The 26,370-nt window shown below is 52.0% G+C and overlaps 2 protein-coding genes across 2 annotated transcripts; both read left to right on the forward strand.

The window, feature by feature from the left end:
- Positions 1–1,715: 1,715 nt before the first annotated feature.
- Positions 1,716–3,212, forward strand: LOC130863521 (sperm motility kinase 2B-like). Its single transcript, XM_057753572.1, has one exon. It carries the CDS (start codon positions 1,716–1,718, stop codon positions 3,210–3,212), a length of 1,497 nt encoding a protein of 498 aa, XP_057609555.1.
- An 11,500-nt stretch (positions 3,213–14,712) lies between these two features.
- On the forward strand, positions 14,713–26,136 carry Frmd1 (FERM domain containing 1). The gene is made up of 9 exons (XM_057753587.1): positions 14,713–14,844; positions 15,983–16,073; positions 20,358–20,437; positions 20,870–20,946; positions 21,963–22,149; positions 23,005–23,160; positions 24,075–24,140; positions 24,898–25,072; positions 25,853–26,136. The coding sequence occupies exons 1-9, from the start codon at positions 14,713–14,715 to the stop codon at positions 26,134–26,136; spliced, it is 1,248 nt and encodes a 415-aa protein (XP_057609570.1).
- Positions 26,137–26,370: the final 234 nt, after the last annotated feature.

A 26,370-nucleotide genomic window follows, 5' to 3' on the forward strand; every position in this document is an offset into this window, starting at 1 on the left:
TCATAGATTTTTGTCTTTTTGTGGTGTCCCAGATTTCCTGGATGGTTTTTAACCTGGATTTTTTGAGACATTTTCTTTGACAAAGGGATACATTTCTCCCCCCTTGTCTTCAACACCTGAGATACTCTCTTCCATGTCTTGTAAACTGTTGGTGAAGCTTACTGCTGAGGTTTTTGCTGGACTTCTTAAATTTTTCATTTCCAGCTTTACCTCAGTTTTCGGTTCTCTTTAGTGGCACTATTTGCACTTTCACGGTCTGAACTGTGTTCATTATTTCATTCCACTATTAGGGATTTATTAATATCCTCTTTAAGGCCCTTAACATATTCATAACTGTTATTGTAAGTCCTTAGGTCTGAGCATTTCACAGCGTCTATTACATGACTACTGGGTTCTGGAGGAAGCATAGTGTTTTGACTGTTGATGCTTGTGTTCAGGCTGCTGTCTAGACCTCTGGTCTAGGATGATAGGGGTGATTCTAGGTGTTGGTATGTGGTCTAGTTGTTGTTGGGTGGGTTCTGTCCCTTGGTGTCTGAGGCTCTCTCTAGACCTTTGGAATGTGTGATACCTGTGGACTTCCTGGTAGAGTTTGCTGCTGCAGACTGGGGGGTCCCTGAGAAGAATAAAGGTGGGCTACAGAGAAAGGCTGAAAGGGTCTTCAGCAAAGAGTTAAGGAGATTCTGGACACCCCAAAAGTCAGAGTCCCCAGTGTTGGCAGAAACTGTTTGTTTGTTTCCTGACCACTCAAACCCAAATAATTATATAGAAACTATATCAATTATAACACTGTTTGAACTATTAGCTCAGGCTTCTTATTAACTAACCCTTACATCTTAAATTAACCCATTTTTATTAATCTGTGTATCACCACGAGGCTGTGACCTCCCAGTAAGGTTCTGGGGCATCTGTCTCCTTTGGAGCTACATGGCCTCTCCCTGACTCCACCTACTTTCTCTCTATATCTCTGTTTGGATTTCCCGCTTGATTTCACTCTACTAAGCCACTGGCTGGAACAGCTCCTTTAATAACCAATGGTAAAATAAAACACATTCATAGTATACAGAGGAGAATCCCACATCACCCCAGTGAGTTTGAGGTGTGGTAGGAAAGGGGACCCTGCAAACAGACTGTAGTAAGGCAAAAAATAATGCAGAGAGACAAGGATGAAAGGGATGGGGACCCTGGTCTCCAGTGAAGGGAGTTGAGGTGGGAGGAGGGCACTGGTAAGCAAGGCCTTGCCAGGCTGGGGTGAGAATGGAGAGGCCATCCTGGAGAACAGGAAGTCTAATTACCAGAATCCCTGCCGGGGTGGGGGAAAGTCCCAGGCAGAAAGTGTTTGTGTTTCTAGGTATCAGGTAAGGAGGGGTAAAGCTGGGTGCACAGCAGCATTCAGTGAGTTCCCAGGGAACAGGTAAAGTGGGAGGAAAGAGGCACTTGCAGGCTTTGCTGCAGGGCTGGGGATGCAGCTGGAAATGCTGTAACGGAGGACTGGAAGGAGAGTGAACATCCCTGCCCCAGTCCCAGCCCAGTGTGGTCACCGGGTGTCCCAAGTACAGAGTCCCTTAGACTTTGCTTTTGATTTTTAGCTCTTTTCTCTCACATCTTTTTCATTTTTCTTATTTTATTTTTCTGGCTTTTACTATCCTTTATTTCATCCTCCTTTTCTTCTTTTATTTGTCTATTTTTAGGTAGCATTTGTCGCAATCTTAGCTACAATGACTTCACCCAGTGAGGAGGGGTCACCAAAGTCCAGCCCAGTGCCTAGTCTTTTTGAAGAGGAATGCTTCCAGTCTCAATACAGAGTCCTGAGGACCATTGGCCAGGGGAGCAACGCCAAGGTCCAGCTGGCCCACCACCGCCTCACAGGTACCCCCGTGGCTGTCAAAGTGCTTCACAAAAAGAAGAACTGGTGTCACCTAATCATGTCTGAGGTAGATATCATGATGATGGTCAACCACCCCAACATCATCTCACTCCTCCAAGTGATTGAGTCTGAGAAGAGAATATACCTCGTCATGGAGCTGGCCGAGGGGCAACAGCTTTATCAATACATCCGAAAAACTGGTCACCTGCAGGAGGACGAGGCCCGGGGGATATTCAGGCAAATACTAGCGGGTGTGAGCTACTGCCATGAACTTGGAATAGTTCATCGGGACCTGAAACCAGACAATATCATGCTGGATGGGAACGGAAAAGTCAAAATCATCGACTTTGGCCTTGGCACACAAGTCAAACCTGGGCAAAGGCTGGACCGGTACTGTGGCGCTTACTCCTTTGGGGCCCCTGAACTCTTCCTTGGCAAGCTATATGATGGCCCCAAGATCGACATATGGACCGTGGGAGTCGTCTTATATTTCATGGTAGTTGGGAAGGTCCCGTTTGATGCTGTCACGGTACCAGAACTGCGGAGGCAGGTTGTGGCAGGGAAGTATATCGTCCCCTCGAACTTGTCAGAAGAACTCCAGGACCTGCTTAGCCACTTATTGACAGTCAACCCCAAGTTTAGGCCCACAGTGACCGAGGTGATGACACACCCCTGGCTCAGGGAAGACTTGGAGGCTTCACCAAATCACTGTGAGGAAATGGTCCCCAACTTGCCTGACCCAGCAATTGTAGAAGCCATGGAATATATGGGGTTCCAAGCCCAGGATATAAAAGATTCTTTATGCCAAAAAAAGTACAATCAGACCATGGCATCCTATTGCTTACTGCAAGGGCAGGCTCTCCAGGGGCATGGCTGTACAACCCGGACTCAGCCTGTGAATCCAGGGGCAACCCCACTTCCTTCCGTTGAAGATCCTTCTGCTTTCCCTCTAGAACTGAGGAGGAGGGGAAGTGAGCCGACCCTTGGCACATTACTCAGAGGGCCAGCCACTTATGGTCATGTGCCTGCCTATGGCCAGCAGGTGGGTCAGAGAGGAAACAGACGTCCTGCTGGGTCTGCTCTCCCTCTCTGCAGGCCACTCCAGAGGCCGTCCACACCCGATCAAACCCACCAACGCGCCAAGAGTGCTCCCTGCATTTACTCAAGGTGCAGCAGCAGGGAAAACACGGAAGACTTAGGCTCCCATGGCTCCTCAGCAGAGGGCAAGCCCACCCACAGACAGGGATGGACAGGGAGGATAGGAAGCGCCCTGACAGGACTGTGTTGCTGCTTTCCTTCAAGGAAGAAACCTCGCCGAGGGCAGAACAGAGTCTCCCCACAGAAATGAGGCACAAGGAGAGAGTTTGGAGAACAAGGAGCAGGCACGGCCCAGGTATCTTTGTGCTTTGTCCTTCCAGGTCCCTCCTCCATTACTGACTTCCATGTCCCCACCACCCTTCAGCAGAATGCCTGCCTTCTCTAAGTACATTATTTTCCAGCCCAAGCCTCTCCCGCTTCTGTATTTCTCCTCTTCACAGCCTGGACTCAATACCAGTGATGTGAACCCCACCTAAGAGGTTCTCTTGCTGACCCCATCTCTTCACCTGGACTCCACCTCCTCCCAAAGCCAACAGCTCCCACAAGATGAGGACTGAAGGATAGTGGGTTCAAGGACCCTTCCAGGTCCATCCAGCCCCAGCCCTTGTGGCAATCAATTGCAAGAGCTGCAGAACAGTCTTAAGTTTTCAAAGGCAACATCCCATCCCCTAAGCCTCAAAACTGATAACCAGCCATGTCCACTAAGCATCCTGGCATAGACTGGCTGGTTACTAAAGACCGCTGGTCCTCCTGCATGCGTGCACAGCCTTTCACATGCTAATCGTGCCTTTGTTCCTAAGACCCAGTGATGTACAGATTTTTAGAGGAAACATTTCTAAAAGATGTCTATCAGAGATTTCAACTAGAGAGTGGAAAAAGAGACATGATATTGTAAGGCAAATCTAAGCCCAAGGCAGTATTCTGAGAAGTGATTTAACCTATTCCATTATTTCTTTTGCCCAGAACAAATTATCTTTTCTCTTTCCCAGTGTCATCTGGAAATACTCTCTTGTCCTGAGTAGACACAGAAGGTGATTTCAGACACGTGGAACCAAGAAGAGACACAGCAGCAGCAGCTGAGCCTGTGGTGTCTCTAGGGGAACTGCTACTCCTGGAGCCAGACACCGTGCACCAACTGATTAGGAAAATGTTTGCTTTAATTGAACACCAGTATTCATGGGAGACAAGGAGATATTCCTAGGACGGAACTGTTCCTTGGGAGACAGGCACTGGGGACAAGCAGCCACTATTTTCCTGATGAGGAGCACCCTCTCCACGCTGATGACTGCAATGTGTCTTACCTAAGCACAGGCAGATGACATGAGAGCGTCAACCTCTGCAGCTGAGGTGCTGGACAGTGGGGGTGTGGGGAGTGGGGATGCTGGGACAGTGGGGGTGCTGGGAGGGGGGTGCTGGGACAGTGGGGGTGCTGGGAATGGGGGTGCTGGGACAGTGGGGGAGCTGGGACAGTGAGGGTGCTGGGAGGGGGGGTGCTGGGACAGTGAGGGTGCTGGACAGTGGGGGTGCTGAGACAGTGGAGATGTGGGACAATGTGAGTTGTTGGAGATACTGGAGAGGACTATTCACGGGAGGGGCCAGGCGGACAAGCCACCACCAATTAGTGAACACCCCTTGTCCAGGTCTTTCTTGTAGACGCGCAGACTTCAGCATCCTGAGGAGAGAGAGTCTGCTCAGGGGCAGTTCCTGTTGTACCCACGGCTCAGACTGGTGAATACTGACTCTCCAGTGGGCCAGGAATGGACAAGTTCTTCTCTCTGTGCTGGAGAAGTCTGAGTGTCCACATGGGCCGCACCCGAGTGTGCCTGACAGGAAGCTCAGCCAGCGCTCGCCCACCGACAGAAGCAATGCACTGTGAAGGCCTCACTTCAGGCTGTGACCTTGGAGCCACTGATTCCCCTGACAGGTTGGAGAGGGCAAAGGCAGCCCATGCTGAGGGATCTTGTCAGAGAGAAGTTCTTACCAGAAAGGACTTCAGTTGAAAGGGAAATGCCACCAAGGGGAAATGCCACCAAGGGGGAAATGCTAGGCTCTAATATAAGCCAATAGTTATTATTATTGCATAAATAAAATTATATGTAATAGGGTTAACGTTTATGCGTGAAAACTATGTGTCCATTAATACGTGTTGTCCTAGCTATGTTTCTGTTCCTGTGGTGATAAACTCCATGACCAAAAGGAACTTGGAGAGGAGACAGTTCATTTCAGCTTGCAGTCCACCATGAAGGCAAGTCAAGGCAGGACCGATTGATCGGAAGAACAGAAGCGCAGCCCAGGGAAGAACGTCTTGCTCTCCAGACTGCGCAGGCTGATTACATCATCCAGGTCCATCTGCCCGGGGGGGGGGGCACCGACCCACTGGGCCAGGCCCTCCACATCAGTCATTCATCAAGAAGATGTCCTACAGACTTGCCCACAGGCCAGCCTGATGGGGGCGTTTTCTCAAGTGAGGTGCCTCTTCTCAGTGTTTGCCAAGTTGACAGAAAACAACCAGGACATATGTAAATCAACAGTGGATGCCCAGGTGGCGGGGAAACACATGTTGGCACATTTGGGAAGACTGGTGTTAAGGCTCAAAGACAACTACTCCAAGAATCCATCTCTAGGAATACAGACCAAGAAATGATGGCACAGTTTAGAGAGAAGTCGCATGGGGGAGCTTAAGTAGAGTACAGGGGATAGAAAATATTGTAATATAGACAGTTGTTGACTATAGACTCCTGGGTTCCCGCAGCCCAGGAGCAGAAGGTCCAAGGCTGTGACATCAGCCTAATTCAACCAGGAAGTGAAACACACATGTTGGCAAGGCTTTCTCTCGCCTTTGTTTGGAGGGAAGGGTTCCTTTCTACCTCCTGAAGTTTTCAAGCATCTCCCACGGTCCCTTCCCAGGCTGGGCTCTGCCCTGGAACCCTGGGCCAGGAATGTAGGGTCCCCGTAGCTATGCAAGTCTTGATCAGGAGCAGCAGGACAGCAGCAAGCATGGAGGGTGATGGGATGGGAGACTGGCCAAGCCCTGGAGAAGGGGTGAAGCCATCCTGAAGTGAGAACTCTTTGCTGTCCTGCCTCTTTCAATCAGTGCCCCAGAGAAGACCCTCCGTCCCCAGTCAGACTCCAGACTTTGGATACCAATGGCACGGAATACATTTTTTTTTTTTGAGACGGTTTCTCTGTGGTTTTGGAGCCTATCCTGGAACTAGCTCTTGTAAACCAGGCTGGCCTCGAACTCACAGAGATCCACCTGCCTCTGCCTCCTGAGTGCTGGGATTACAGGTGTGTGCCACCACCGCTTGGCTGGAATACATTTTCTTAAACAGGATACACGGGGCTGTGAGCTTTCATCACAGAAAGACATAAAGAAATTCCCACAGATGTGCTACAGAGCCGAGCTCAGAGAAAATCTCAATTGGAAGGGGAATTTTGAAATTAGACATCTTTGGTCACTTCCCACTTAGTCCCGTCTTACCAAGACCCACTGACACATAGCTATTATGGTTCAAACTGGGTCCCAAATTCAAATGTTGTACCTCACCCAGCACCTCAGAATGTGATCTTATTTAGAGACAGGTCAACGGCGTAACTGAGCCATACTGCAGCAGACATAGTCCAGGGTGACAGGTGGCTGAGGAAAGGGGACATGGGAGCCATTTGTACTCAGAAGGACTTTCTGTGTGAACAGGGATCACCATTGAGCTGGGGAAGCTGGATCAGGCATGGGTGCTCCCCCCCAGCCTCCCAGAACCAGTCTGCCAACATTAGACCTGAAGCTCCTGCTTCCAGACTATGAGAAATGAGAGTCTCTTCACTAAGTTGTCATGAGCCTAGCCATGCCAGAAAGCCACAGTGCTTGGGAACAGAGTCCTGGGTTCTCCTCATGGTGTCACTGGTGTGAGAACCCATGTAGTGGAGGTCCCCTGCCTCACAAGAAATGATACCCACTAGATTCCTCTCTTGGATGGAACCTCTGTCTGGGTTGGGTTGTCCTTCACAGCTGAGCTGGACAGAGCTATCCTCCAAGCCACACTGCCATCTCTATGAGCTCTGCTGTGCATGCTGGGAACTTCCGAAGACCTTGGCCAAACTCATCCTTAAGCAATCAGAAAAGTTAACACCATCAGTACAATCGGGTGGGTGGAAGGCTAGAGCTGCCCATCTCTAGGGTACAATACTGGTAAAGTTGGCCCCATTCGAGCCTTTTCATTACCGAGGTGTGTGCTATTAATAGTTCCCAAGGGATTGGGGCCATGACCTTCCAGCTCCAGACACCAGGGGGCCAGCTCTCCCCAGTTTGTTTGTGAGTTTCGTGGAATCTCAAACACTATCCACAGCTCACTGTTAGCCACCTTTGTGCCCTCCTCATTGAACACACTGAGAGCCCAACTCTGTCTTCCTTGGGCCACATTTCAGCTTCAGTTCTTCCGACTTGGACTCTGCTTGTACCGGTATTTGATGGTGTTGATAACATCACTTAACTTCTATCTGGAGTTTCGCCCTCTGTAAACTGTGGAATGACTGGATGGGCAAGAGTGCCCTGCTGTGAACTAGGGCCAGCTCCCAGCCTGGCTCCTCCTAGGGTGGCAGGGCAGACTGCAGGCAGATGACTCAAGTGACAAGCTCTGAAGAGGGAGAGTTCAGGGAAAGACAGAGCTGTCAGCTCTGCTCTAAGCTCGTCAATAAACACAAAGTCCAATCCCTGGGACTGACACGAACCCAAGCAATGTGACACCTGGGGCTCGAAGCCTTTCCCGAAGGTTCTTAGTCATGCTGGCTTTGCTCTCCTTGCACCCTGCCTTCGGGTGAGGACTAGCATGCTCTGGGACCACACAGACCATCTCGCCTCGGACAGCATCTTGCCCTGTGAGTGCTGTGGCTTAAAGGGACAAGAAGGAGAAGGCGAGACAAACCAAGAGAAGCTGTGTCACAGAGGCTGGCGGCCAGAGCCTCACATTCTGACACAGACACAGACAGACAGACACTGGGCATGAAAAACTGTCCATTTGTGATGGAGAAAAACGAGAAAACAAAGTCTTAGGCAGCTCTTGCTTCCCAGGCAATTTCAAAGTATTGTACAAATATTTCAATTAATTAGTTTTTTCTTTTTGGTTTTTTGAGACAGGGTTTCTCTGTGTATCAGCCCTAGCTGCCCTGGAACTCACAGAGATCTGCCTGCCTCTGCCTTCCGAGTGCTGGAATTAAAGGAGTGCGCCGCCACCACTGCCTGACTTAATTAACCTTTAGACATCTCTGTAAAAAACATACTATTAGCACTGCCATTTTACAGATAGAGAAACTGAGGCAGAAAGGACACAAGCAGAAAGGGGCAGAACCTGGACAAAAGCCCCAAAGTGAAGCTTTAGATTCATGTACTTGGGCTGGTGGGATGGCTCAGTGGGTAAAAATGCCACATAAAACCAGAAACCTGAGTTCAATCCCCTGGCCCATACAATGGTAGAAGAATCGCTCTACAAGAATGTCCTTTGGCCTGTGCACATGTTATTATACATGTCATGCACACATGTGCACACACATGCACACGCACATGTGCACGCACACACAGATGCACACACATGCACGGGATAATAAAAACTAAATAATCCATGTGCCTAACTCCTGCATTACTTTTCTGCACAGTGATAAACTACTATGTCCAAAGGCAACTTAAGAAAGTTGATTTTTGCTTAGGGTTTCAAACCTCAAGATGGCCATAATGGTGGGGGAGGCATGGCAGCAGAAACAGGACGCTATGGACGAAGCTGATCATACTCCTAGACCCAGGAAACAGGGAGAGCAAGGGAAATGGGGCTATACTATAAACCCTCAAAGCCAGGCCATGGACATACTTCCTCCAGCAAAGCTCCGCATCCTAAAAGCTCCGTAACCTTTCCCAAAAGTAATACCAAGTAGGGACGTGAGCCTATGGGGGGCATTTCTCATTCAAACCACAATGCCTAGCAAACTGTGATCCCACAAACTCATATAAAGGTGGAAGGAGAAAGCAGATTTCACCAAGGTGTCCTCTGGCTTCCACACACATGAAGCACACACACACACACACAATAATAAACAGAATCCATGCGCTCAACCCCTGTGTCCTACCCTTTCATTTTTGAGGTGGGGTGCAGCTCTCACGCTGTTGCTCAGGCTGATTTTTGAACTTACAGTCTTCTTGGATCTGCTTCCAAAGAGCTGGGGTGCAAGGCGTGAGTGACCACACTCGCTTTGTCTGGGTGCGAGGCGTGTGTAAACACACTCGCTTTGTCTGGGTGCGAGGCGTGTGGTTTACTGGGGCAGAGCTATAGGTGGGATTATTTTGAGCGGTAAAAATGCACAACCGATCTAATGGCACAGTTCATAGTGGCCTGTGACTGAGTCCCTTTATTCAAGAGTGTTTCTGCCTACTGCTGGGGTGGGCTCCCATAGTGTTGACACAACCAGCGTGCACAATGAGCGAGAAAGTGAACACCATCCTCGGGGGATGGGGTTGGCACTGCAGAACACCTCCCAGCTGTGAGGCTTTGCTCGCTGAACAAGGGGAAGATGAGTATGTGATCTTATTGTGTGTTAATGTGGTGTAATGAGAGGCCAAGTGCATGCTGGGAGTGTGGGGTGTGCGTCCCCAGGCTGAGGAGGGAGAGCAAGGAGTCCAGACGACTCTTATGAGAAATGAGTAAAGACCAGCATGACAGTAACTCCCCCATGGTGTGGTCTCTTGCCACAGGGCTCTTCCATCTCAGCCAAGGGTTTCAGGCTCATCTGGGAGGCTAAACTGCTTTCAGTGATCCTAAACTGTTCTTCCCACCCTACCTCCACAGAGGGAGGCTTAGGGACATACATCGTCACACCTCACAAGAAGTCTGCCCAGCAGAGTTGATGCCATCAGCATACCTGGCAGACCTGCTAAGCACACCCATGACAAACACTCAACAATTGCCCCCCAGAGGATAGCTCTCAGCCGCCTGCCTGAGTTGGTCCCTCCATAGTCATCGGGAGGAACCTGAATATGTGACACAGAAAGGATTTTTCTAAAAGCAACATTAGGGCTCACAAATGACTGTGTCTCAGCCTGGGACCCACACTGAGTCCCTCATGTCTACAGCTGAGGGAGGAGTACATGAGACCTAGGGACTCCAGTACCCTCTGCCAGCTCATGGGCCCACATCAAGTCCCCAAGCAGCACCAGTCTTTAGGCTGGAACCCCGCTACCCCCATCCCCCAACCCTAGAGCTAGCCAGTGTTGGCCCCAAATGTGTTTACTATGTAAATTCCCAGGATCAGGGGAATAGCAGGCTGCCTTTGCAGACACAGTGAACAGGTGGATGTCTGTTTAGGCAGCATGTGTATTGGCCAGAATGGTCTGTGGCCACACTATTCGACATAGCTGATCTTGTCTGAAGACTCAGGTTTGACATAGTTTAAAGCACGTGCCTTGCAAATGTGAGGTCACTCAGACAGGTCCATCTACCTGCAAGCTCCTGCAGAACCACCCTCTGGCCGTCAGTGTCAAGGAGCCAGCGTAGGAGCGGCTGGCTCACTGTGTTATTCCTTCTGTTTGGGGAGCACAGCAGTTTAGGCTCATTGCGGGAATGTTTACACTCATAACTGGATGCAGAGAATGCCGAGAATCTGCCCTCTGCATTGCCAGAGTGAAGTCCAGCGCCGGGAGGGCACTAGAGGACTTAGGGAGGGCACACCCATTGCTAGGCTGGAATGAGCTGCTCCGTGCTTCCTGCCCTAGACTCCTCCCCTACCTCTGGCTTCTTTGTAAGTGACCAGGAAGCCAGCCACACTGGGGAATGGTGCATCTCAGGGTCCTCCAAACCAGGACATCTGGCAACAGTGACAGGAAGGTGGCGTTTCAGGCTCCAGGGCCAAGCCCAGCAGCAGAGTCGACCTGATCTTCCCGCCCCAGCTCTGAGCCTGGGCTGTCCCTGCAAAAGGTCTTTCTCCATCACCTGAAGGACTGTTGGGACTATCAGAGTGTACTGGGCACAGAGGGTAGGAACCTGTGGAGACACGGGAAACTGAGGAACATGACCGTCTGCTAGCACTCATGTCCCTAAACTGGCCCTCTGGATCTGTGCTTTGACAGGCAGTCAAGAGTAGCCTGGGTGATGCACGGCACTGTTGGACAGAACTTTGAAAGGTTCCTGCTGCCAACACCTCCGCCCCCTGCTAGAGAGCATGACTCCAGGGCATAATCTCCAGGAGAGTGACCATAGAGGCTGTGGGGCAGGATCTCCAGAGACGCACATGCCACCCATGCGTCTCCGTGCTGTGTCCCACATACAAGGCAACCCAATCCACACTCCTGTCCCACAGACCCCATGAGCCATCCCAAACCTGATGGAGGAAGGTCATTGGTTAAATAAAGAAACTGCCTTGGCCCTGATAGGACAGAATTTAGATAGGCGGAGTAAACAGAACAGAATGCTGGGAGGAAGAGGAAGTGAGCTCAGATGCCATAGCTCTGCTCTCTGAGGCAGACACGATGAAGCAAGCCGCCAGGTCAGACATGCTGAATCTTTCCCGGTAAGCGCACCTCGTGGTGCTACACAGATTATTAGAAATGGGCTAAATTAATATGTGAGAATTAGCCAAGAAGAGGCTAGATACAATGGGCCAGGCAGTGTTTAAAAGAGTACTGTTTCCGTGTAATTATTTTGGGTAAAGCTAGCCAGTGGCCGGGAGCAGGGTGGCGGGAAGCAGCCCGCAGCTCCTTCAACACAAACCGGGTCCATGTCTTGACCCAGCACCTGCCACTAAGAGCATCTAGGAAGAGAAGGATAGCCCATGCTGGAGGGATGGCAGGCTTGGGCCTGAGGAAGCTCCCGCTGCCCTGGGAGACTACAGCTGAGAGGGAGATAAAACACACACTGTGGCAGTGGTACAGAATGACCCCTGAGGATGCCCTTTCCTGGAAGAGACACTTAAGCCCCCCACAGAGATACTTTTTGTACCGGGTGACCCTGCCTGAGGTCTTCAGGGCCTCCTACCGAAAGGCTAGAGACCCAACATGTATGTGAGCACACTCCCAATCCGTGCACACTCGCTCAGGGCATTCACATACAGACACGTATGCATGCAGGCACCAAGGCACAGATGGGGTCAGGCTGTGCAGTTCTCCTGTTTTATAGTTTATCTTGCACTTCAATCACTTTGTGAGGTGTAGGTCACACACTGTAAAATTGCTTTCCTTTCAGTTACACAAATCTTAGTAAGTTCAGGAGTCACACCACCAGGTGTCACTCTAAACCGAGCCTGCCCACCTCAGCCCTCTCCACAGCCAGTCATGAGAAACCATACCTTGCCTGGGATTTTCACAGGTAGAATCTGGCAGGCAGCACCCTGGTTTCTGTTTTTCTTTTGTTAACACGTCATTCCTCTTTACTGCTTAAGGTTCCTCTGGCTTTCTTTGTCTCTGAAGACTGTTTTAGACGTGTGTCACCAAAACTTTAGTTCTGGAACATTCTCGGCAGGCTCGCCTAGTGGTAAAAGACAGAAAACAAGCGCCCAGGAGACAGGAAGACTGGGCTGAAGAGAACCTGAGTACGTAGCCTCATGTCTTCCTTGTGCTCCTAGGCAGCGTAAAGTCACTGCCTCCCCCTTGATGAGCCTAAACCAAAACATGGCAGGTGGGGTCGGCACCCACATTTATGGGCCTTACAGCTGCAGATCCAGCCAAATTTAAGAAAAGATATTTGTACATGGAGCTGAGGAGATGGCTCGGTCAGTAAAGTGTTTGGTTCTCGAACGCAAGGAGTTTGATCGCTCCCCCAGAATTTACATAAAAAGCCAGGCGCAACATGTGCCCATTTTCCCAGTACTGGGGTTGGGGACAGGGACAAGAGGATTTCTGGAGCTTGCTGCAAACCACTCTAGCTGAATCTGTGAGGTCTGGGTTCAGTGATGAGACCTTGTCTCACAAAATGAGGTGAAGAGTGACCAGGGGCACTCAATGTCAACCTCTAACTTACCCATACACAGACATGCTTGATCCACCCCCATATACACACATCAACATATGCACCACCCCCACATATGTACACATATGCACAATATTTGGAGAAAAATACCGCATGCTCTGAGCACACACTTTTCCTCGTTATTCCCCCCAAACGAGCACAGTACGTATTTTGCATTCGATGTTACCAGTCACCCAGAGGCAGATACATAGCAGGTAAGCTATGATTCCATGCAATGGACCTTAGCTTCCTGGGACTTGGCACCCCAGCCCCACAGAAGCCGAGAGGAGCTGAGGAGTGGTGCTCTCTTGGGGTCTAGTCCCATTTCTGTTTCATCCAGACAGAAAACTGTTGCCTTTTGAGGTACCAGAAGACTACAGTCCCCGACTGTGGTCCTCAGGGTAACCAGGGTAACCAGGGTTGACTAGGCCCTGTAGCCAGGGAGCATTACAGCTGCCTTCCTGGGAGATATGGGGCATCTTCAGAACTGATGTCTTCTTTGTGAACCTGACACTCCCCAGGCAGACTGCTATGGTCCTTGGTACTGGACAGTCTGTGAGTCCTGGGTTAAGAGCCACCAGAGATTACCTGTTTAAGAAAAAACTATCACATTTATCAATAATAACATGAATCTGGAGTTGTCTGTGACCCGTTTGCCAAGTGTTACCTTTAATGCATCAGCCACAGGGCCCTGACTACTGACCAGCACTCTGGCGGGCCCAGTACTGGCCACTGCATCCAGCCCTGGCTCCAGGATGACCCCAGCTGCCCTTCCAGGATCCCTGGGTGCTGCATGTGGCAGAGGTGCTGGCAATGTTCCCCTCCTGGCCACAGGCACAGTTGGAAGAATAGCCAGAGTGTACTTCACTGCTATATTGAGGTGAGCCCTGCCTTTGGGGTGAGCCCCCTTCAGACAGTAAACAGGGTCTGGGAACACAGCATAGTGGTGTAGTGTTGAGAGCTATGACCTGGGAATGTTTCTATTATCTCAAAGTGACAGACACTGACTCTACCTGGTGAGGAAGAGGGCTGGCCACAAGCATCCAGGAAGTCTATAGAACATGGTACAGCAAGGAGCAAGACCTCAGCCTGAGTGAGGAGGGCTGGCAGGAGGGTCCCAGCTAAACTCTAAGATCCTGGCACTAGCCCCTGCCCGTTCAGAGCCTGTGGTGAAGCAGAGCTTCTCTGGTGCTGCCCCCAAGTAGGGCAGGAAAGACTCTGGAGCTGAATTGCCCCTGCTCAGAGCTGATCCTTGGCATTCCCGGGTGTTTGCTCATCCTGGCTGGTAGCTGATGTCCTGCTCGGCCACACAGCTGTGACTCTGTAGTGCCCATTCACTGTGGTCACATGACCTACTTCTTCTTAACCACCTGCTGCAGAAGAACGGATGTCATGGTTCTGGCCTCTGTGTGGTCCTGCCATCCTCCGAGGAGCTGAAGGAGCATCTCATGGGGATCAGGACTCCATCACTTCCTGTCAGGGCACACGGTGCTCCCAGCCTTGCGTCCTGCCTGAGAGTCATGCTGTTGCTGGCCTCCACACACCCAGAATCACAGCCCTGACCTTTGTTCCTGCTCAGTCGCTGTTCCCGGCTTTCCCAGACAGTCTGGACAGGGCCTGTAGACAGTGCAGCCGCATATGGGAGGTGACAGCACCCCCTCGCACTGATGACCGGGGAGGAGATAGGAGGACCGACACACTGGTGCCACCCGAGCGGGAAGCTTGGGACTGTCCAGTCTCTAGTTCACTGTCTTCTGCAGGAAGCAGTAGACAATGCCTAGTTCTAAGAGAGCCCTTGTGTACTTCCCAACAGAAACCACAACCTGGGACCCTGAGATGAGCTCAGAGCTCAGAGACATCCTAGTACTACTGCCTACCTGGGAAGAACTGCGGCTGTCCGTGGAGGTGAGCAGAGAGACAGCGGGGATTCTGTATCCAGAGGGTGAGGAGGGACAGGTGGGGCCCACAGAGGGTTGTGGGGGTGGACCATGAAGGCTGTGTGTCTAGAGGGAAGGGTGGCAGCAAGGATCATGTATAGGAAGCCCCAGGTACAAGAATACACAGACCTCACGTGACTATGAAGGACACCACTGTGCTACAAGCACCGACCTTACCAGTCACCTAGAGGCTGGCATCTTGGCTTCCCTGGTCTCCACAGGGTGCGGGATTGTATGCTTCCCCTCCATAGCCAGCATCATGGGCTTCCCTGGGCTGACCTCCCATTATCCAGGATGGTAACAACATAGGAGAGAATTTGGCAGCTCCCGAGGGTTCTGAACGTGACTTTCTATCCTCTAGCCCTTTGCCCCGGCCACACTTTGGACTTTGACACATCTCCACTTTTGTCTTCACTCTGAGTCATCTCCACTGTCCCATCACGGGGCACACCCTCCTTCCCAGGCCAAGCAGTTTCTCCCTGTCTTTCCTTCGCTCTTGGCTTGCCATCCCTCTACCCAGATACTGTGGGCATGGAATTGTGTTACCCTCAGTTAGGCCTCTTCAGCCCCAGGGACAGGGACTTGATGTCTGCAGAAAGGAACCCTTGCCTCTACCTGGAAGTCAGCAAATGCTATAGTGAGGTCACTGGTCTTATGGGGTTCCCTCTCACGTCAGGTGGCAGCACTGTGCGGGTACCCACAGGGGTACTAACATCCCAGGAGGTGACCAGAGATTACCAAGATGGATGACTGCTAGGTTCCATACTCTGCCCACAACCAGGGCCTCTACAGTACCTTTCCAAGGGAGTTTTTTAAAAAAAAAAAAAATCAAATTCATCTCACAGGGAAAATTCCCACAGCCCCAGAGTACCCCTAAAGAAAGAGGGCATCTCCTCTCTGGGTTGGAACACATCCTTAGGCTGTTCTTTTTAGGGACCAATGTTTAAATTTGTGCTTTGGAAACCAGGGATGGCCCAGGCCCTGGTCCCTGGCTCCATCCCCTGCCTAAGCAAATGATACTGCTCCCTCCCTGACCCAGCGTCCCTGCCAGTCCAGGGTCTTATGAGGAAGTTCTGCATTTGGCTTACGCCCTTCCTTTATTCCAGGACACAGCCACAGGGCAAGAGCTCTTCCGGCAGGTGTGTGATATGGTACGCATTCGAGAAGCCCACATTTTCGGCCTCAGCGTCATCAGAAGTAAGCATTGCTTGGCAACCCCAGCACAGGCTGCCTGGGAAAAAAAAAGGGTCCTTGGAATTCAGGAGTATCTGCCTTGCCACAGACTCTGCCCACAGATAAACCAATAAGGCTATAAAAAACAAATGCATGCACACTTGTACACATGCACCACAAAATGTACATACTCCAGAGCACATGTATGCACACATACACACAAACTCACATGCCACAAACAAGAAGTGCACATGAATATTGATCATACACCTAACACAAGCACCCACCACACACATGTATGCATAACGCATGCAGTATATTCTCACACACATACAGTTAAACCATGTACTCCCTCACACATTCATGCACATGCAGTTATACCATTCACATTCAAACACACACGCCCATACTTGCATGCTACACACATGTGTATAATTATAAACACAGTGCACGTCCATACATTAGTACATGGGCTCACTCACTCATGCTTAAGCATGCACTCACCTCACACGCCTGTACATTCACATGCTCGTGAATATAAGAACCAAATTAGGCCGGGCGGTGGTGGCGCATGCCTTTAATCCCAGCACTTGGGAGGCAGAGGCAGGCGGATCTCTGTGAGTTCGAGACCAGCCTGGTCTACAAGAGCTAGTCCCAGGACAGGCTCCAAAACCACAGAGAAACCCTGTCTCGAAAAGCGAAAAAAATAAAAAAGAACCAAATTGGGCAGGAGACCAAGAATCTCCAACCCAGCAGAGAAGGGCTAGGAGGAAGCGGGGAGCTTGGGCAGGCCATGGAAGGCAGTGTGGAAGTGGCCATGTCTGAGGAGGGGGGCATCCCCCACCTGCATCGCACTGCATTGCACTGTCTCCGGAAGCAGCTCTATGCAGATCTGCCTGCTGTCTGGGACATGAATCTATGTCCTGCCTGCGGTCCCTCGGGCCCCAAAGAGCCTAGAAGAGCAGGTGAAATTGTGAAGGGTGAGGAGGGTGAAGCCGTAGGAGGTGCTAGGTAGAGTCCCCAGAGAAGGTGACTACAGCAACTGCAGTGGGTAGCCCTGTGCTGGTCAGTGGGGCACTGTCTGGATGGGGTGAGGTACTTCTCCCTGAAGACCCAGAATTCAGTTTCCCTAGAGATTAAATTAGTCTTCTGAGGTCATGTGATACCAAGCTACCAGTAACTGGTATCTAGCGTGCAAGGCCAAAGCCCGTGGTATGACCAAGACTAGGCCACGTGTTCTAAGACCTTTGTCTTCTTAGCTGAGGCTCAGCGTCAATACCGGGAGCTGTCCACACATCAGGACTTTAACAGCTGTGCAGTCACACCTAGAAAGTGGGCTTAGGTAATCAGGGAGCAGCTGCAGGAGGCTATGGGTTCTAAGTCCAGCTCTATTCTAGTTGAGAGGCCTGAAGGGCTGCAAGGTGGCGTAGCCCAGCTGGGTACCAGCTGAAGAAGCCAGGGAGCATACCGTGGGGCTTGCTGGGACTGGGTGAGTGTTTGCTCATACTGTGCCTTCTCCCAGCAGGGACACTCCTCATGGGAGGGGTTCAGCTCCTGCCAGCCAGCCTTAGCATCCATCTCCTTCCATGTGTGATGTCAGGGAACAAGGGGTCAGGACACGGGCAAGGAAAGAACTTGGGGTTCCCTTCCTCTGAACTGAGCTAAGGGTTCTCTCTGAACAAACAGTGAGAGGCTCTGAGCTCACCTGGGACCTGAAGAGAGAAGGCTGCCAGTTTGAGCCAAATTTGCCACTCCAGTGTCAGCCGTTGCCTTGGAGGAGCTGCTGGCCGCAGGGCCCAGCTCTTCCTCCTCCACAGGGGCCCCGGGTCACAGCAAGCAGTCAGCTAGGAATTTTATGGAATCTGGACTATGGCCACATTCCTGGGTCAGGCTGGACATAGAGCACTCAGCCTGCCATGTCCAAGAGAGTTGTAGAAAAACAGTTCACAGGGGTACGACCCTGGGTGTGTTGCGGCCCCTGCTTGCCTGGGCTTTGTAGACCCCTGCCACCCTCATGGGGCTGTCCTGGCAACAGGCTCTGAGCTAAAGATGTTTACCCAGGCCTCTCCTGGTGCTGGGATATAGGGAGTGGAAGAAGCAGCAGGCTTTTCTATCACTGAATCATGGACCCCTGGGCAAGAGTTCCTTTGGGGACCACTGTCCACCCTGCTCCATCCCATGGAGGCTGACAAGATTGTATTTTGGCAATCCTGGGAATTGAACCGAGGACCTTATGTAAGTGAGGCAAGCACTCTGCCACTGAGCTATAGCCCCAGCCTTACGACTTCATGTTTTAGAAAAGCTTTAGTTTCGTGGCAAAACTGAACGGAACATACAAAATTTCCCATGTGGCTAAAGTTCCAGCCACCTACCCTGGCCGCATCATCTAGAAGACAGGAGATTTTTCCCAGCCCCTGATCTTACAGTGACAGCAGTGTCACTAGAGTCCACGGCAGACACGGCACACTCTAGGTCTGGGAGAACTCACAGTACCGTCTGGCAGTGTCACTAGAGTCCACGGCAGACACGGCACACTCTAGGTCTGGGAGAACTCACAGTACCGTCTGGCAGTGTCTCTGCGCCAGTTCCTGGGCTCCGTCTCCTCACCCCTCTCCCCACCCCAGAAGCTCTGATCCATTTCCTGCCTCTACGTCCCTATTTTCCAGATTGGTGGTGGTTCACACTGTATGGTGTACAACCCATCAGCCTGAGATTCCTAATGATTCAGTGTGTGCTGCCTGGAAACATCCCTTCTTCTCAACCCTTCTTTTCTTCCATTGCATTCTCCTGCCTGAGGACGCCTCACATTGAGGAACTTGCTTCTTGAACACAGGAAGGTTGGGCAGATCAGATAAGAAAGTTATCTGATCAAAGTCCTGGGTGTCCCAAAGCCCAAAGTGTGGACAGTTTGTGTTGGGGCCCAGGGCCTCGGAGCTAGAGTGATCAGGTCTTGAGGCCACGGGAAGGACATGGAGTCTGGGTCTAGCACTTCCCGAGCGCCCTAGGCAGTGGATGGATACTGTTCTAATTCGGCCACAGCGCCCTAGGCAGTGGATGGATGCTGTTCTAATTCGGCCACAGCGCCCTAGGCAGTGGATGGATGCTGTTCTAATTCGGCCACTGCGTACATTTGTGGAAGTCTGAGGTCAAGGTGACCAGAGCTGGATCCTTCATGGCCTCTCTGCGGCCTGTGACAGCCTCCTTCCTGTGGCTTCCCCTTGTCCCTGTGTCTTGGCGTGTCTCAGTCTGGCAGAGCCCTGCTTATCCTTGGATCCCCCTGATGAGCTCCTACAGCTGACGGCTTCAGGAAGCCTCATCTCTGCCTATCCCTCCACCAACTGAGGCTCTGAGGGGATGGGAAGTGCAGGACCTTCCATAGCGGGAACAGTACTGACTGCTGGTGAGTCTGAAAATTCGCTCAGACTCTGCCTTTCCAGACGTGGGCAAGGCTGGCTGGGCAGAAACTGCTTCAGAAAGGTCATCTTACAGGGTGGGCCTGCTCCCTTGCGTTAGCCCTGCAGTAATCCCCCAGCCTCTCGTCTACATGGGCAGCTGTTGTCCTGCCGGCCTTTGGCTCTAGCACCCACAGGGATATCTGTCAGGCGGCCGCTGAGCCGGAACGTGGACCATGAGATAATGTGCCTTACCTGATAACAACAAGCCACGACTCTGGACCAGGTCAGAAGGCTCTTGCCAGGTCCACAATGTGCCTGCTTCCCAGGCAGTCACTTCTGTCTTGAGTCTGCCCTAAGGCGTTACCTCATTCTGGGCACCAAGTCTATGAGAATGAGAATGACAGAGATCAGAGATAGGCTCTTGGGGCTCCACATTCTTCTCTAGGGCCCTTGTTCATGCTTTCCAGCTTAGACAGGAAAGGGACAACAGGTTTCTCCAGGAAAAAGGAAAGCTTGTTTTAGCAAAAACACCTCCAGTAACCCCATTCTCAGGGCAGCCCTGATAACAAGGGTGGCGTGGGTCACGCACACTGGTCAGTTTTGGTGACGACTCACAGGAAGCCCTGTGGATGATTAGGTCTGCAGACACTGTCGGCTGCTCTCCGCACAGTGAGGACCAGCCCAGGTGGCTCTGCCCTGGGAGGATGCTTGCCATAGCCACAGCCTGAGATGGTCATCTCTTCCCTGCCGTGTCTCGTCTCAGTGCTCAATCTCAGAGGCAGCTGTGCCAACCCAGCTGCATCAAAGCTCTAAGCCGACAGACAGACTTGCTCCGGCTGGGCTCAGCTCTTGCCTGATGGGATCCCCGGGAAGAATGAGAGTGCCTTCTCTGCCCTGGACTCCTCTCTTTCAGACAATGAGTACGTGTTCCTGGATTTGAAGGAAAAGCTCAGGAAATGCTTCTCAAAGGACTGGAAGATGGAGCCGCACAGAGTAAGCGGAAGACGGAGGAAAGAGCCAGGGCCATCACTGTGGACAGTGACTAGGAGGGCTCTCAGGTGTGGGAGGGGCAGGTGCTGGGTCAGGCCCATTCTTTGTCTCTGCCATGGTCACCTGTTTGTCCAGAGTTGTCCTCTTGTCTGCTTGTACTATCCTCAAGTCCTGCCACTTACGTCCTAAGAGTTGAGGGTGGGTGGACTGCCAGTCCCGTGCCCTCAGTGTGATGCCTGTAGCTGCCCTGAGAACATCCCACTTGGGGTTTTCACCTTTAAAGAAAAATAAGATAAAGCAATACAATTAACTATCACAACCACTAAGTCTTGGGTATGAGGTGTCCCCAGGCAGGCCTGTGGAAGCTCCCCCATTGTGTGTGCCTCAGTGGGGCTCTTTTTCAGGCTCCTGTCTTTTTCTTTGTTCTTCTGACAGAGGGGTCAGATATCCAGGGCACCCTTTATCATCTTCTTCAGAGTGCAGTTCTACGTGGAAAACGGGAGGGCAATCAGGTAACTACGCATCTGACAAAGACACTGCCTGGGAAGGGAAATACAAGCCACAGGTAGGCAAGTGTCTTCAGGTGTACACTGAAAGAGAAAGGTCCTATTATAAGGATGAGATTCCTTCAAAGCCAGGCAGGTGTCTCCATCTGGTGGCTGGAACTGAGTCTCAGAGTTAAGCTTTAAATGGGAATTGTGCTTCCTGCCAGGTGTCCCCAAGTCTACTTGGGCAGGGAGGGTCCTGGGAAGGGTGAGAGAGAACTGGAAGGTTCTTGCTTGGCAGGAGGTAGATCCGCTGCCATCGGTGCCTGACAGGTGCCATCAAAGAACTAGAAACTCTCCAAGCAGAGCTCTGGGAAGTTATCAGCAGGGCTTGGGTGTCTGTGGGATGGCCTTTGGAAAGTGCAAATCTGGTGCTGGTGTCCAGAAATGGTGAGTGAAGTTGTGGAAGATTCTGGAGTCAGAGGTATGTGACTAAAGAAGGATCCGTTCTAGAGCATACTAACTGAAGAAGGTTCTGGGGAGTGGGAATGTGTGGCCATGTGGAGCATTCTAGTGACATCTTAGCAGGGAAAACCAGACGGAGGCCGATGCATGGCTCTCTGTACTGCAGCGGCCAGCCAGATTGCTGTATTAAAGATGTAGGGGAGGCTCTCAGGAGGTTTGTACTGCTTTGGGTTAGCTGATGGTACTGGACAGACTGACTGGTAGGCAAGTCAGTGGCATGAGTTTGCCCCTGTGCCAGAGACTCAGGAGCTCCCACAAATGGCACCACTTGCTCCTGGATCTCAGTTGCTGGAGGGCTACACCCATAGGGACACAGACCTTTTCCTTGACCCCCGCTTCACCCCTATCTCACTAAGGACCCTGTAATAGGAGATGTCCCCGTGTGTGAACAGACTAGAAAGTGGCCACCAAGAGTCCTCAGAGGCCTGTGGACTAGGAAGCCAGGCCTGGAGAGGGCAGGGGGTACAGGCAATGGGAGTATTCACTCTTCCTGATCCTTCTGCCCTGCTGCCGTGCAGTGACAAGACAGCCCGGCGCCTGTACTACTGCCACCTGAAGGAGCAGGTCCTGAGGTCCAGGTGCATGCACAGAGAAGAGGCCTACTTTCTGCTGGCTGCCTGCGGACTGCAGGCTGACCTGGGAAACCACCAGGAGACGGTCCACGTGGGCAAGTACTTCGAGCCCCAAGCCTACTTCCCTCAGTGGGTAAGGCTGTGTGGCACCCTCCTCGGGATGGGCAGGGGGAGGGGGAAGGACCAGGGAGGGGCAAGGGCCTGGAAACAAAGGGACTCGCGTCCAAGGGGGCCCAGCAATGGCTGGTAACACCGTGTAGGAGCTGTGGCCAGGGCAGGCTATGCCTTCGGTCGTCAGCCAGCTCACCATCTCTGCGCTGCCTGAGCCCACCCAGCCTGTGTAAGGACAAACCAACCTGAGGACCCTTCTGTGCCTCAGTTTCCTCACCTGTGTCCTAGGAGAAGTGAGCAAGAGGTACTGCTCCTTTGTGTGTAAAATCCTAGCTTCACCGCCATGCTGATAAAATGGTTCTGGGGACCGTGGGCTCCGTACACTCTCTCCCATCGGCCCTCCCACGCCCCCACCCCCTCTCCTTTTCCATCTTCTGTGCCTTAGGCCTCACATACCTGCCTTGCAGAGCTATCTCCAAGGCCAGGTTGGAGGCCAGGCAACTTCACTCAAAGCCCCCCTGAGCCCACACACCCTTCTGTCCCTCACTGGAGCCTGAGCCTTTTGGTGTCAGTCATGGCTTCCTCACCGGGGAGTTCCCCAAGAGTTGCAGCTTTTGGGGTAAATGTGCCCCACAAACCTTCTACGGAGGGCTGTTTCTGTGGTCCTTTTGAGCATTGGGGTGACATAGGAGAGGGGATCAGGACCAAAGATTTAGGGGCATCACATCCTCATCTTCGGGTCTGGCTAAGGCAGAGGGCCAAACTCTGCTAAACACAGGCTCTGGCTAGGAAGTTGGCTGATTCCAAAGGCAGGAGGGGGTGTCAGCACAGAGAAAGGGCAGGCTGAGGTCTGAGATAGTGGCGGCTCTGTCCACAGATTATCAACAACAGGGGGCCTGACTTCATCCTCAGGCATGTGCCTAGCATGCACCGTGAACAGCGGGGCCTGAGCCCCAAGGAGGCCATACTCCGCTTCATCAGGGATGCCTGCCAACTTGAGGACGTTCCTGTCCACTTCTTCAGGCTGTACAAGGTCTTCCCCATGGTGTCAGGGGTGGGAGAGACCCGGGGCAGGGGTGGGTGTTTCCCCATGGCTGACAATGTGACTAAGATTCAAGGGTACTACTATAGGCAGGACTGTCCTTAGGACATTAGATGAGTGATGAGTTGGAGGGTTACTTGGTCTCTGTTGTAGGAAGGTCACTTGTTTGTTTCCTGGCTGCCCAGCAGCTTAGAACACAGACCTGAAATAATCACGCAGAAATGATATTTAAATCACCACTTGGTCCATTAGCTCTAGCTTCTTATTGGCTAACTCTTACATCTTAATTTAACCCATCTCCATTATTCTGTGCATCACCACAAGGTCGTGGCCTACCAGCAAAGTTTCAGAATGTCTGTCTCTGACAGCAGCTCCATGGCTTCTCTTTGACTCTAGCCTTCTTTCTCCCAGCATTCAGTTTAGTTTTTCCCCCGCCTAGCTAAGTTCTGTCCTGCTATCGGTCCAAAGCAGTTTCTTTATTCATTAATGGTAATCACAGCATGCAGAGGGGAATCCCATGTCAGGTAGCTGTCCTGGAGCTGGCATGCTGGCTTTCTCTGGTGTTTGACTTCTGTTAAACCCAGCTTGCTCAGCCTCTGCTATCTGGTCTGGTCTAACAGTGGCTTGTGTGCCTGGCCACTCTGATCACCCCCTCATTCACTGCCTGAACCTAGCATGGCGTCTGTTTTCTGGGGATAGGATAGCCTCCCACAAGGGGCACTAGGGGTGGAAATTTTGTCTATGAGGTTCACAAGATTCAAACATCTATGGAGCATACCACGCCTGTACCCAAGGAGGGCTGCATGGTGGCTTGGGCTTATGTAGAGCGACAAGAGGAGCCTAAACAGACCTCCTTCCACCTGCCCCAGGGCCAGAGCTTTAACCTCTGACCTGTGTCCTTTTAGGAAAAGAAGGACGATCACCCTACCATCCTCCTGGGACTCACTCTGCAAGGAGTGCACATCTCTCGGGTGAGGGCTCCTCCCTGTCTCTTTTCTCCTCCACCTCCTGCTGTCCTGGTCCCCAGCCTGCGTTCTGGTTTCCATATTCCTCCACACTCCTTATGTCTTTCAGGAGGCAGACCACGCCCATGCACCGCCACAGCCGCTCTTCCACTTCCCCTGGTCACGTATTTCAAAGGTGACATTTCTGGTGGGTGTCTGAAGTGGGAGAGGATCCACAGCACTCAGGGACCCCGAGAACAGAGAACCTGCAACTTCATTCTCAGAAGGGGATGGGGCATCACCCAGCCCTGCTGGTCCTCACCGCCACGTCTGGAGGCACAGCCACAGTGGTGTTCAGCTTCTGAGATGTGCATAGCTCTGGTCACCACTCAGCAATGACAAGAGAGAACGTAGTTCTTTAGAGACACGCTGTGCGGCTTCTGTCCTCCTTGCTTATTGCCAAAGCTGTCTCCATTGGAGAGCAGGCTGGCTCTGGACAGTGACCAGGGCTCAAGGCAAATCCTGAATTTAAGACTTGTGTACAGTCCCAGGCAGGAAGGTCCTACAAAGCTGCCCCAGGATCCCTCTATCTTCTCAAGGCTGGGGACAGATGGTACTGAGCCACAATAACCAGAGACCGTTTCCACAGGGACATCAATTCTCTAAACTGGAAGTGTCAGCCAGGGCCCAGTTGGGGCTTACGGTTGACATTAATGTATTTCTCTCCTGCTGCTGGGACAGTTTCCTGGGCTATAAAATCATGTTGTCCTTCCTGTGTGTCCAGGGGAAGAAGCTGGAAATCCAACCAGAAGGGCTGCCGGCAACACAGAAGCTGCTGTTCTACACAGGCTACGCCTGGCGCTCCTGCTACCTGCTGCGACTGCTTCGTGCCACACACCAGCTGTACCTCAGCTTGCGGCCTGTGCTGCAGTGGCTCCAAAGGCTAGAGGAGGCAAAAGGTGGGTGTGATACCCAGCTTGGTCCGGTTACCTAGCTGATGGCCACAGACCCTCTCTAGGGTCTGAGATACAGCGAATCAACCCTTGAGACCCCCCTCCTGAGGCGGGCCAGCTGTTCCGGGCTTGGCGGCCAGAACACACCTTGTACTGCCATCTGTCATTGCTGATGGTCATCAGCTCCCTGGTGTTTGGATGAAAAACGGTGATGATCTGTCTGTCACTTCACTCTGTACATGATTCTGTAATATTCCTCACATCCTTAGCCCTACAAAGAGCCAGAGATACAACCTGAAGGAAGGCCAGCCATGGTGCTGCCCTGCCTTGCTTCATATTGAAGCAGGTGTGTGTGTGTGTGTGTGTGTGTGCGCGCGCACGCGCGTGCCCCTGAACATATTTGTGAGACACGAGTGAGGGAACCTCTGTGCCTGTGTAAAGAGGCAGGTCCTTGAGGATGCTGGGTGCATCCTTCGAACTGGCAGCTGCGATCTGCTCTCCACTCGTCCTGTCCTGGGTCACGGGGCACCAGGACTGCTCAGGATTGGTCTGCTGCCAAGGGCAGGGTGTCACAGCCTCTAGAACCATCACAAGAGGCTGCTGGTGACCAGTTCCGTTCAAGCTTGTCTAACTGTCACTATGGGCTTTGTGCAGGGGTCACTCCCCCGGGGGGCAGTGCTTTGCTCCACATCCATCAGCAGGGTGTGGGACTCTGACCAGCGTTGATCCAGGAATACAGGAGGCATTTCACCCTCTAACACCAGCCTTCCGTTGTCTTCTGTGCAGAGAAGCAGTGCTACCGGGAATCCTACATCAGTGACCCACTCGAGTTAGACCTGGACCCACGCAGCAGGAAGTACCTGGGCAATGAGGACGACGTGGATGGCAGACAACATCCCTTCCTCTCCCACGCAGCAGGCACCGATCCCAACGCCCAGCGTGAGGCGTGTGAGATGTCCATGGATGAGCCCGCGGGGACTGAGAGTCTCTGTGGGACGACACCATCCAGGAGTTCCTGGAGCAGCTTCAGCAGCCATGATACCTGCACCAACAGTGGAGGTGAGCTGTAGACATTGCTAATCTGGTTCCCTGGCTGCAGGCTAAAATGGCCATCCAGGGCTGCACAGTATCTCATACAAAGCCACCCAGGGTCAGGCAGATCTGTTACTAACACTGTCTGCAGTCACATTCTCAGTCTTGTCTAGGCCAAGGGCAGCTGGCCTTGTCTGAAGCTACTTGAGTATGAGCCACTGTCTGTTCCCTAGGCCCCCAAAGAGATGGGCACTGAAAAGATGCTATCCCCA

This window comes from Chionomys nivalis, chromosome 2 (genome assembly GCF_950005125.1).
Source record: "Chionomys nivalis chromosome 2, mChiNiv1.1, whole genome shotgun sequence".
Taxonomy (NCBI): Eukaryota; Metazoa; Chordata; class Mammalia; order Rodentia; family Cricetidae; genus Chionomys; species Chionomys nivalis.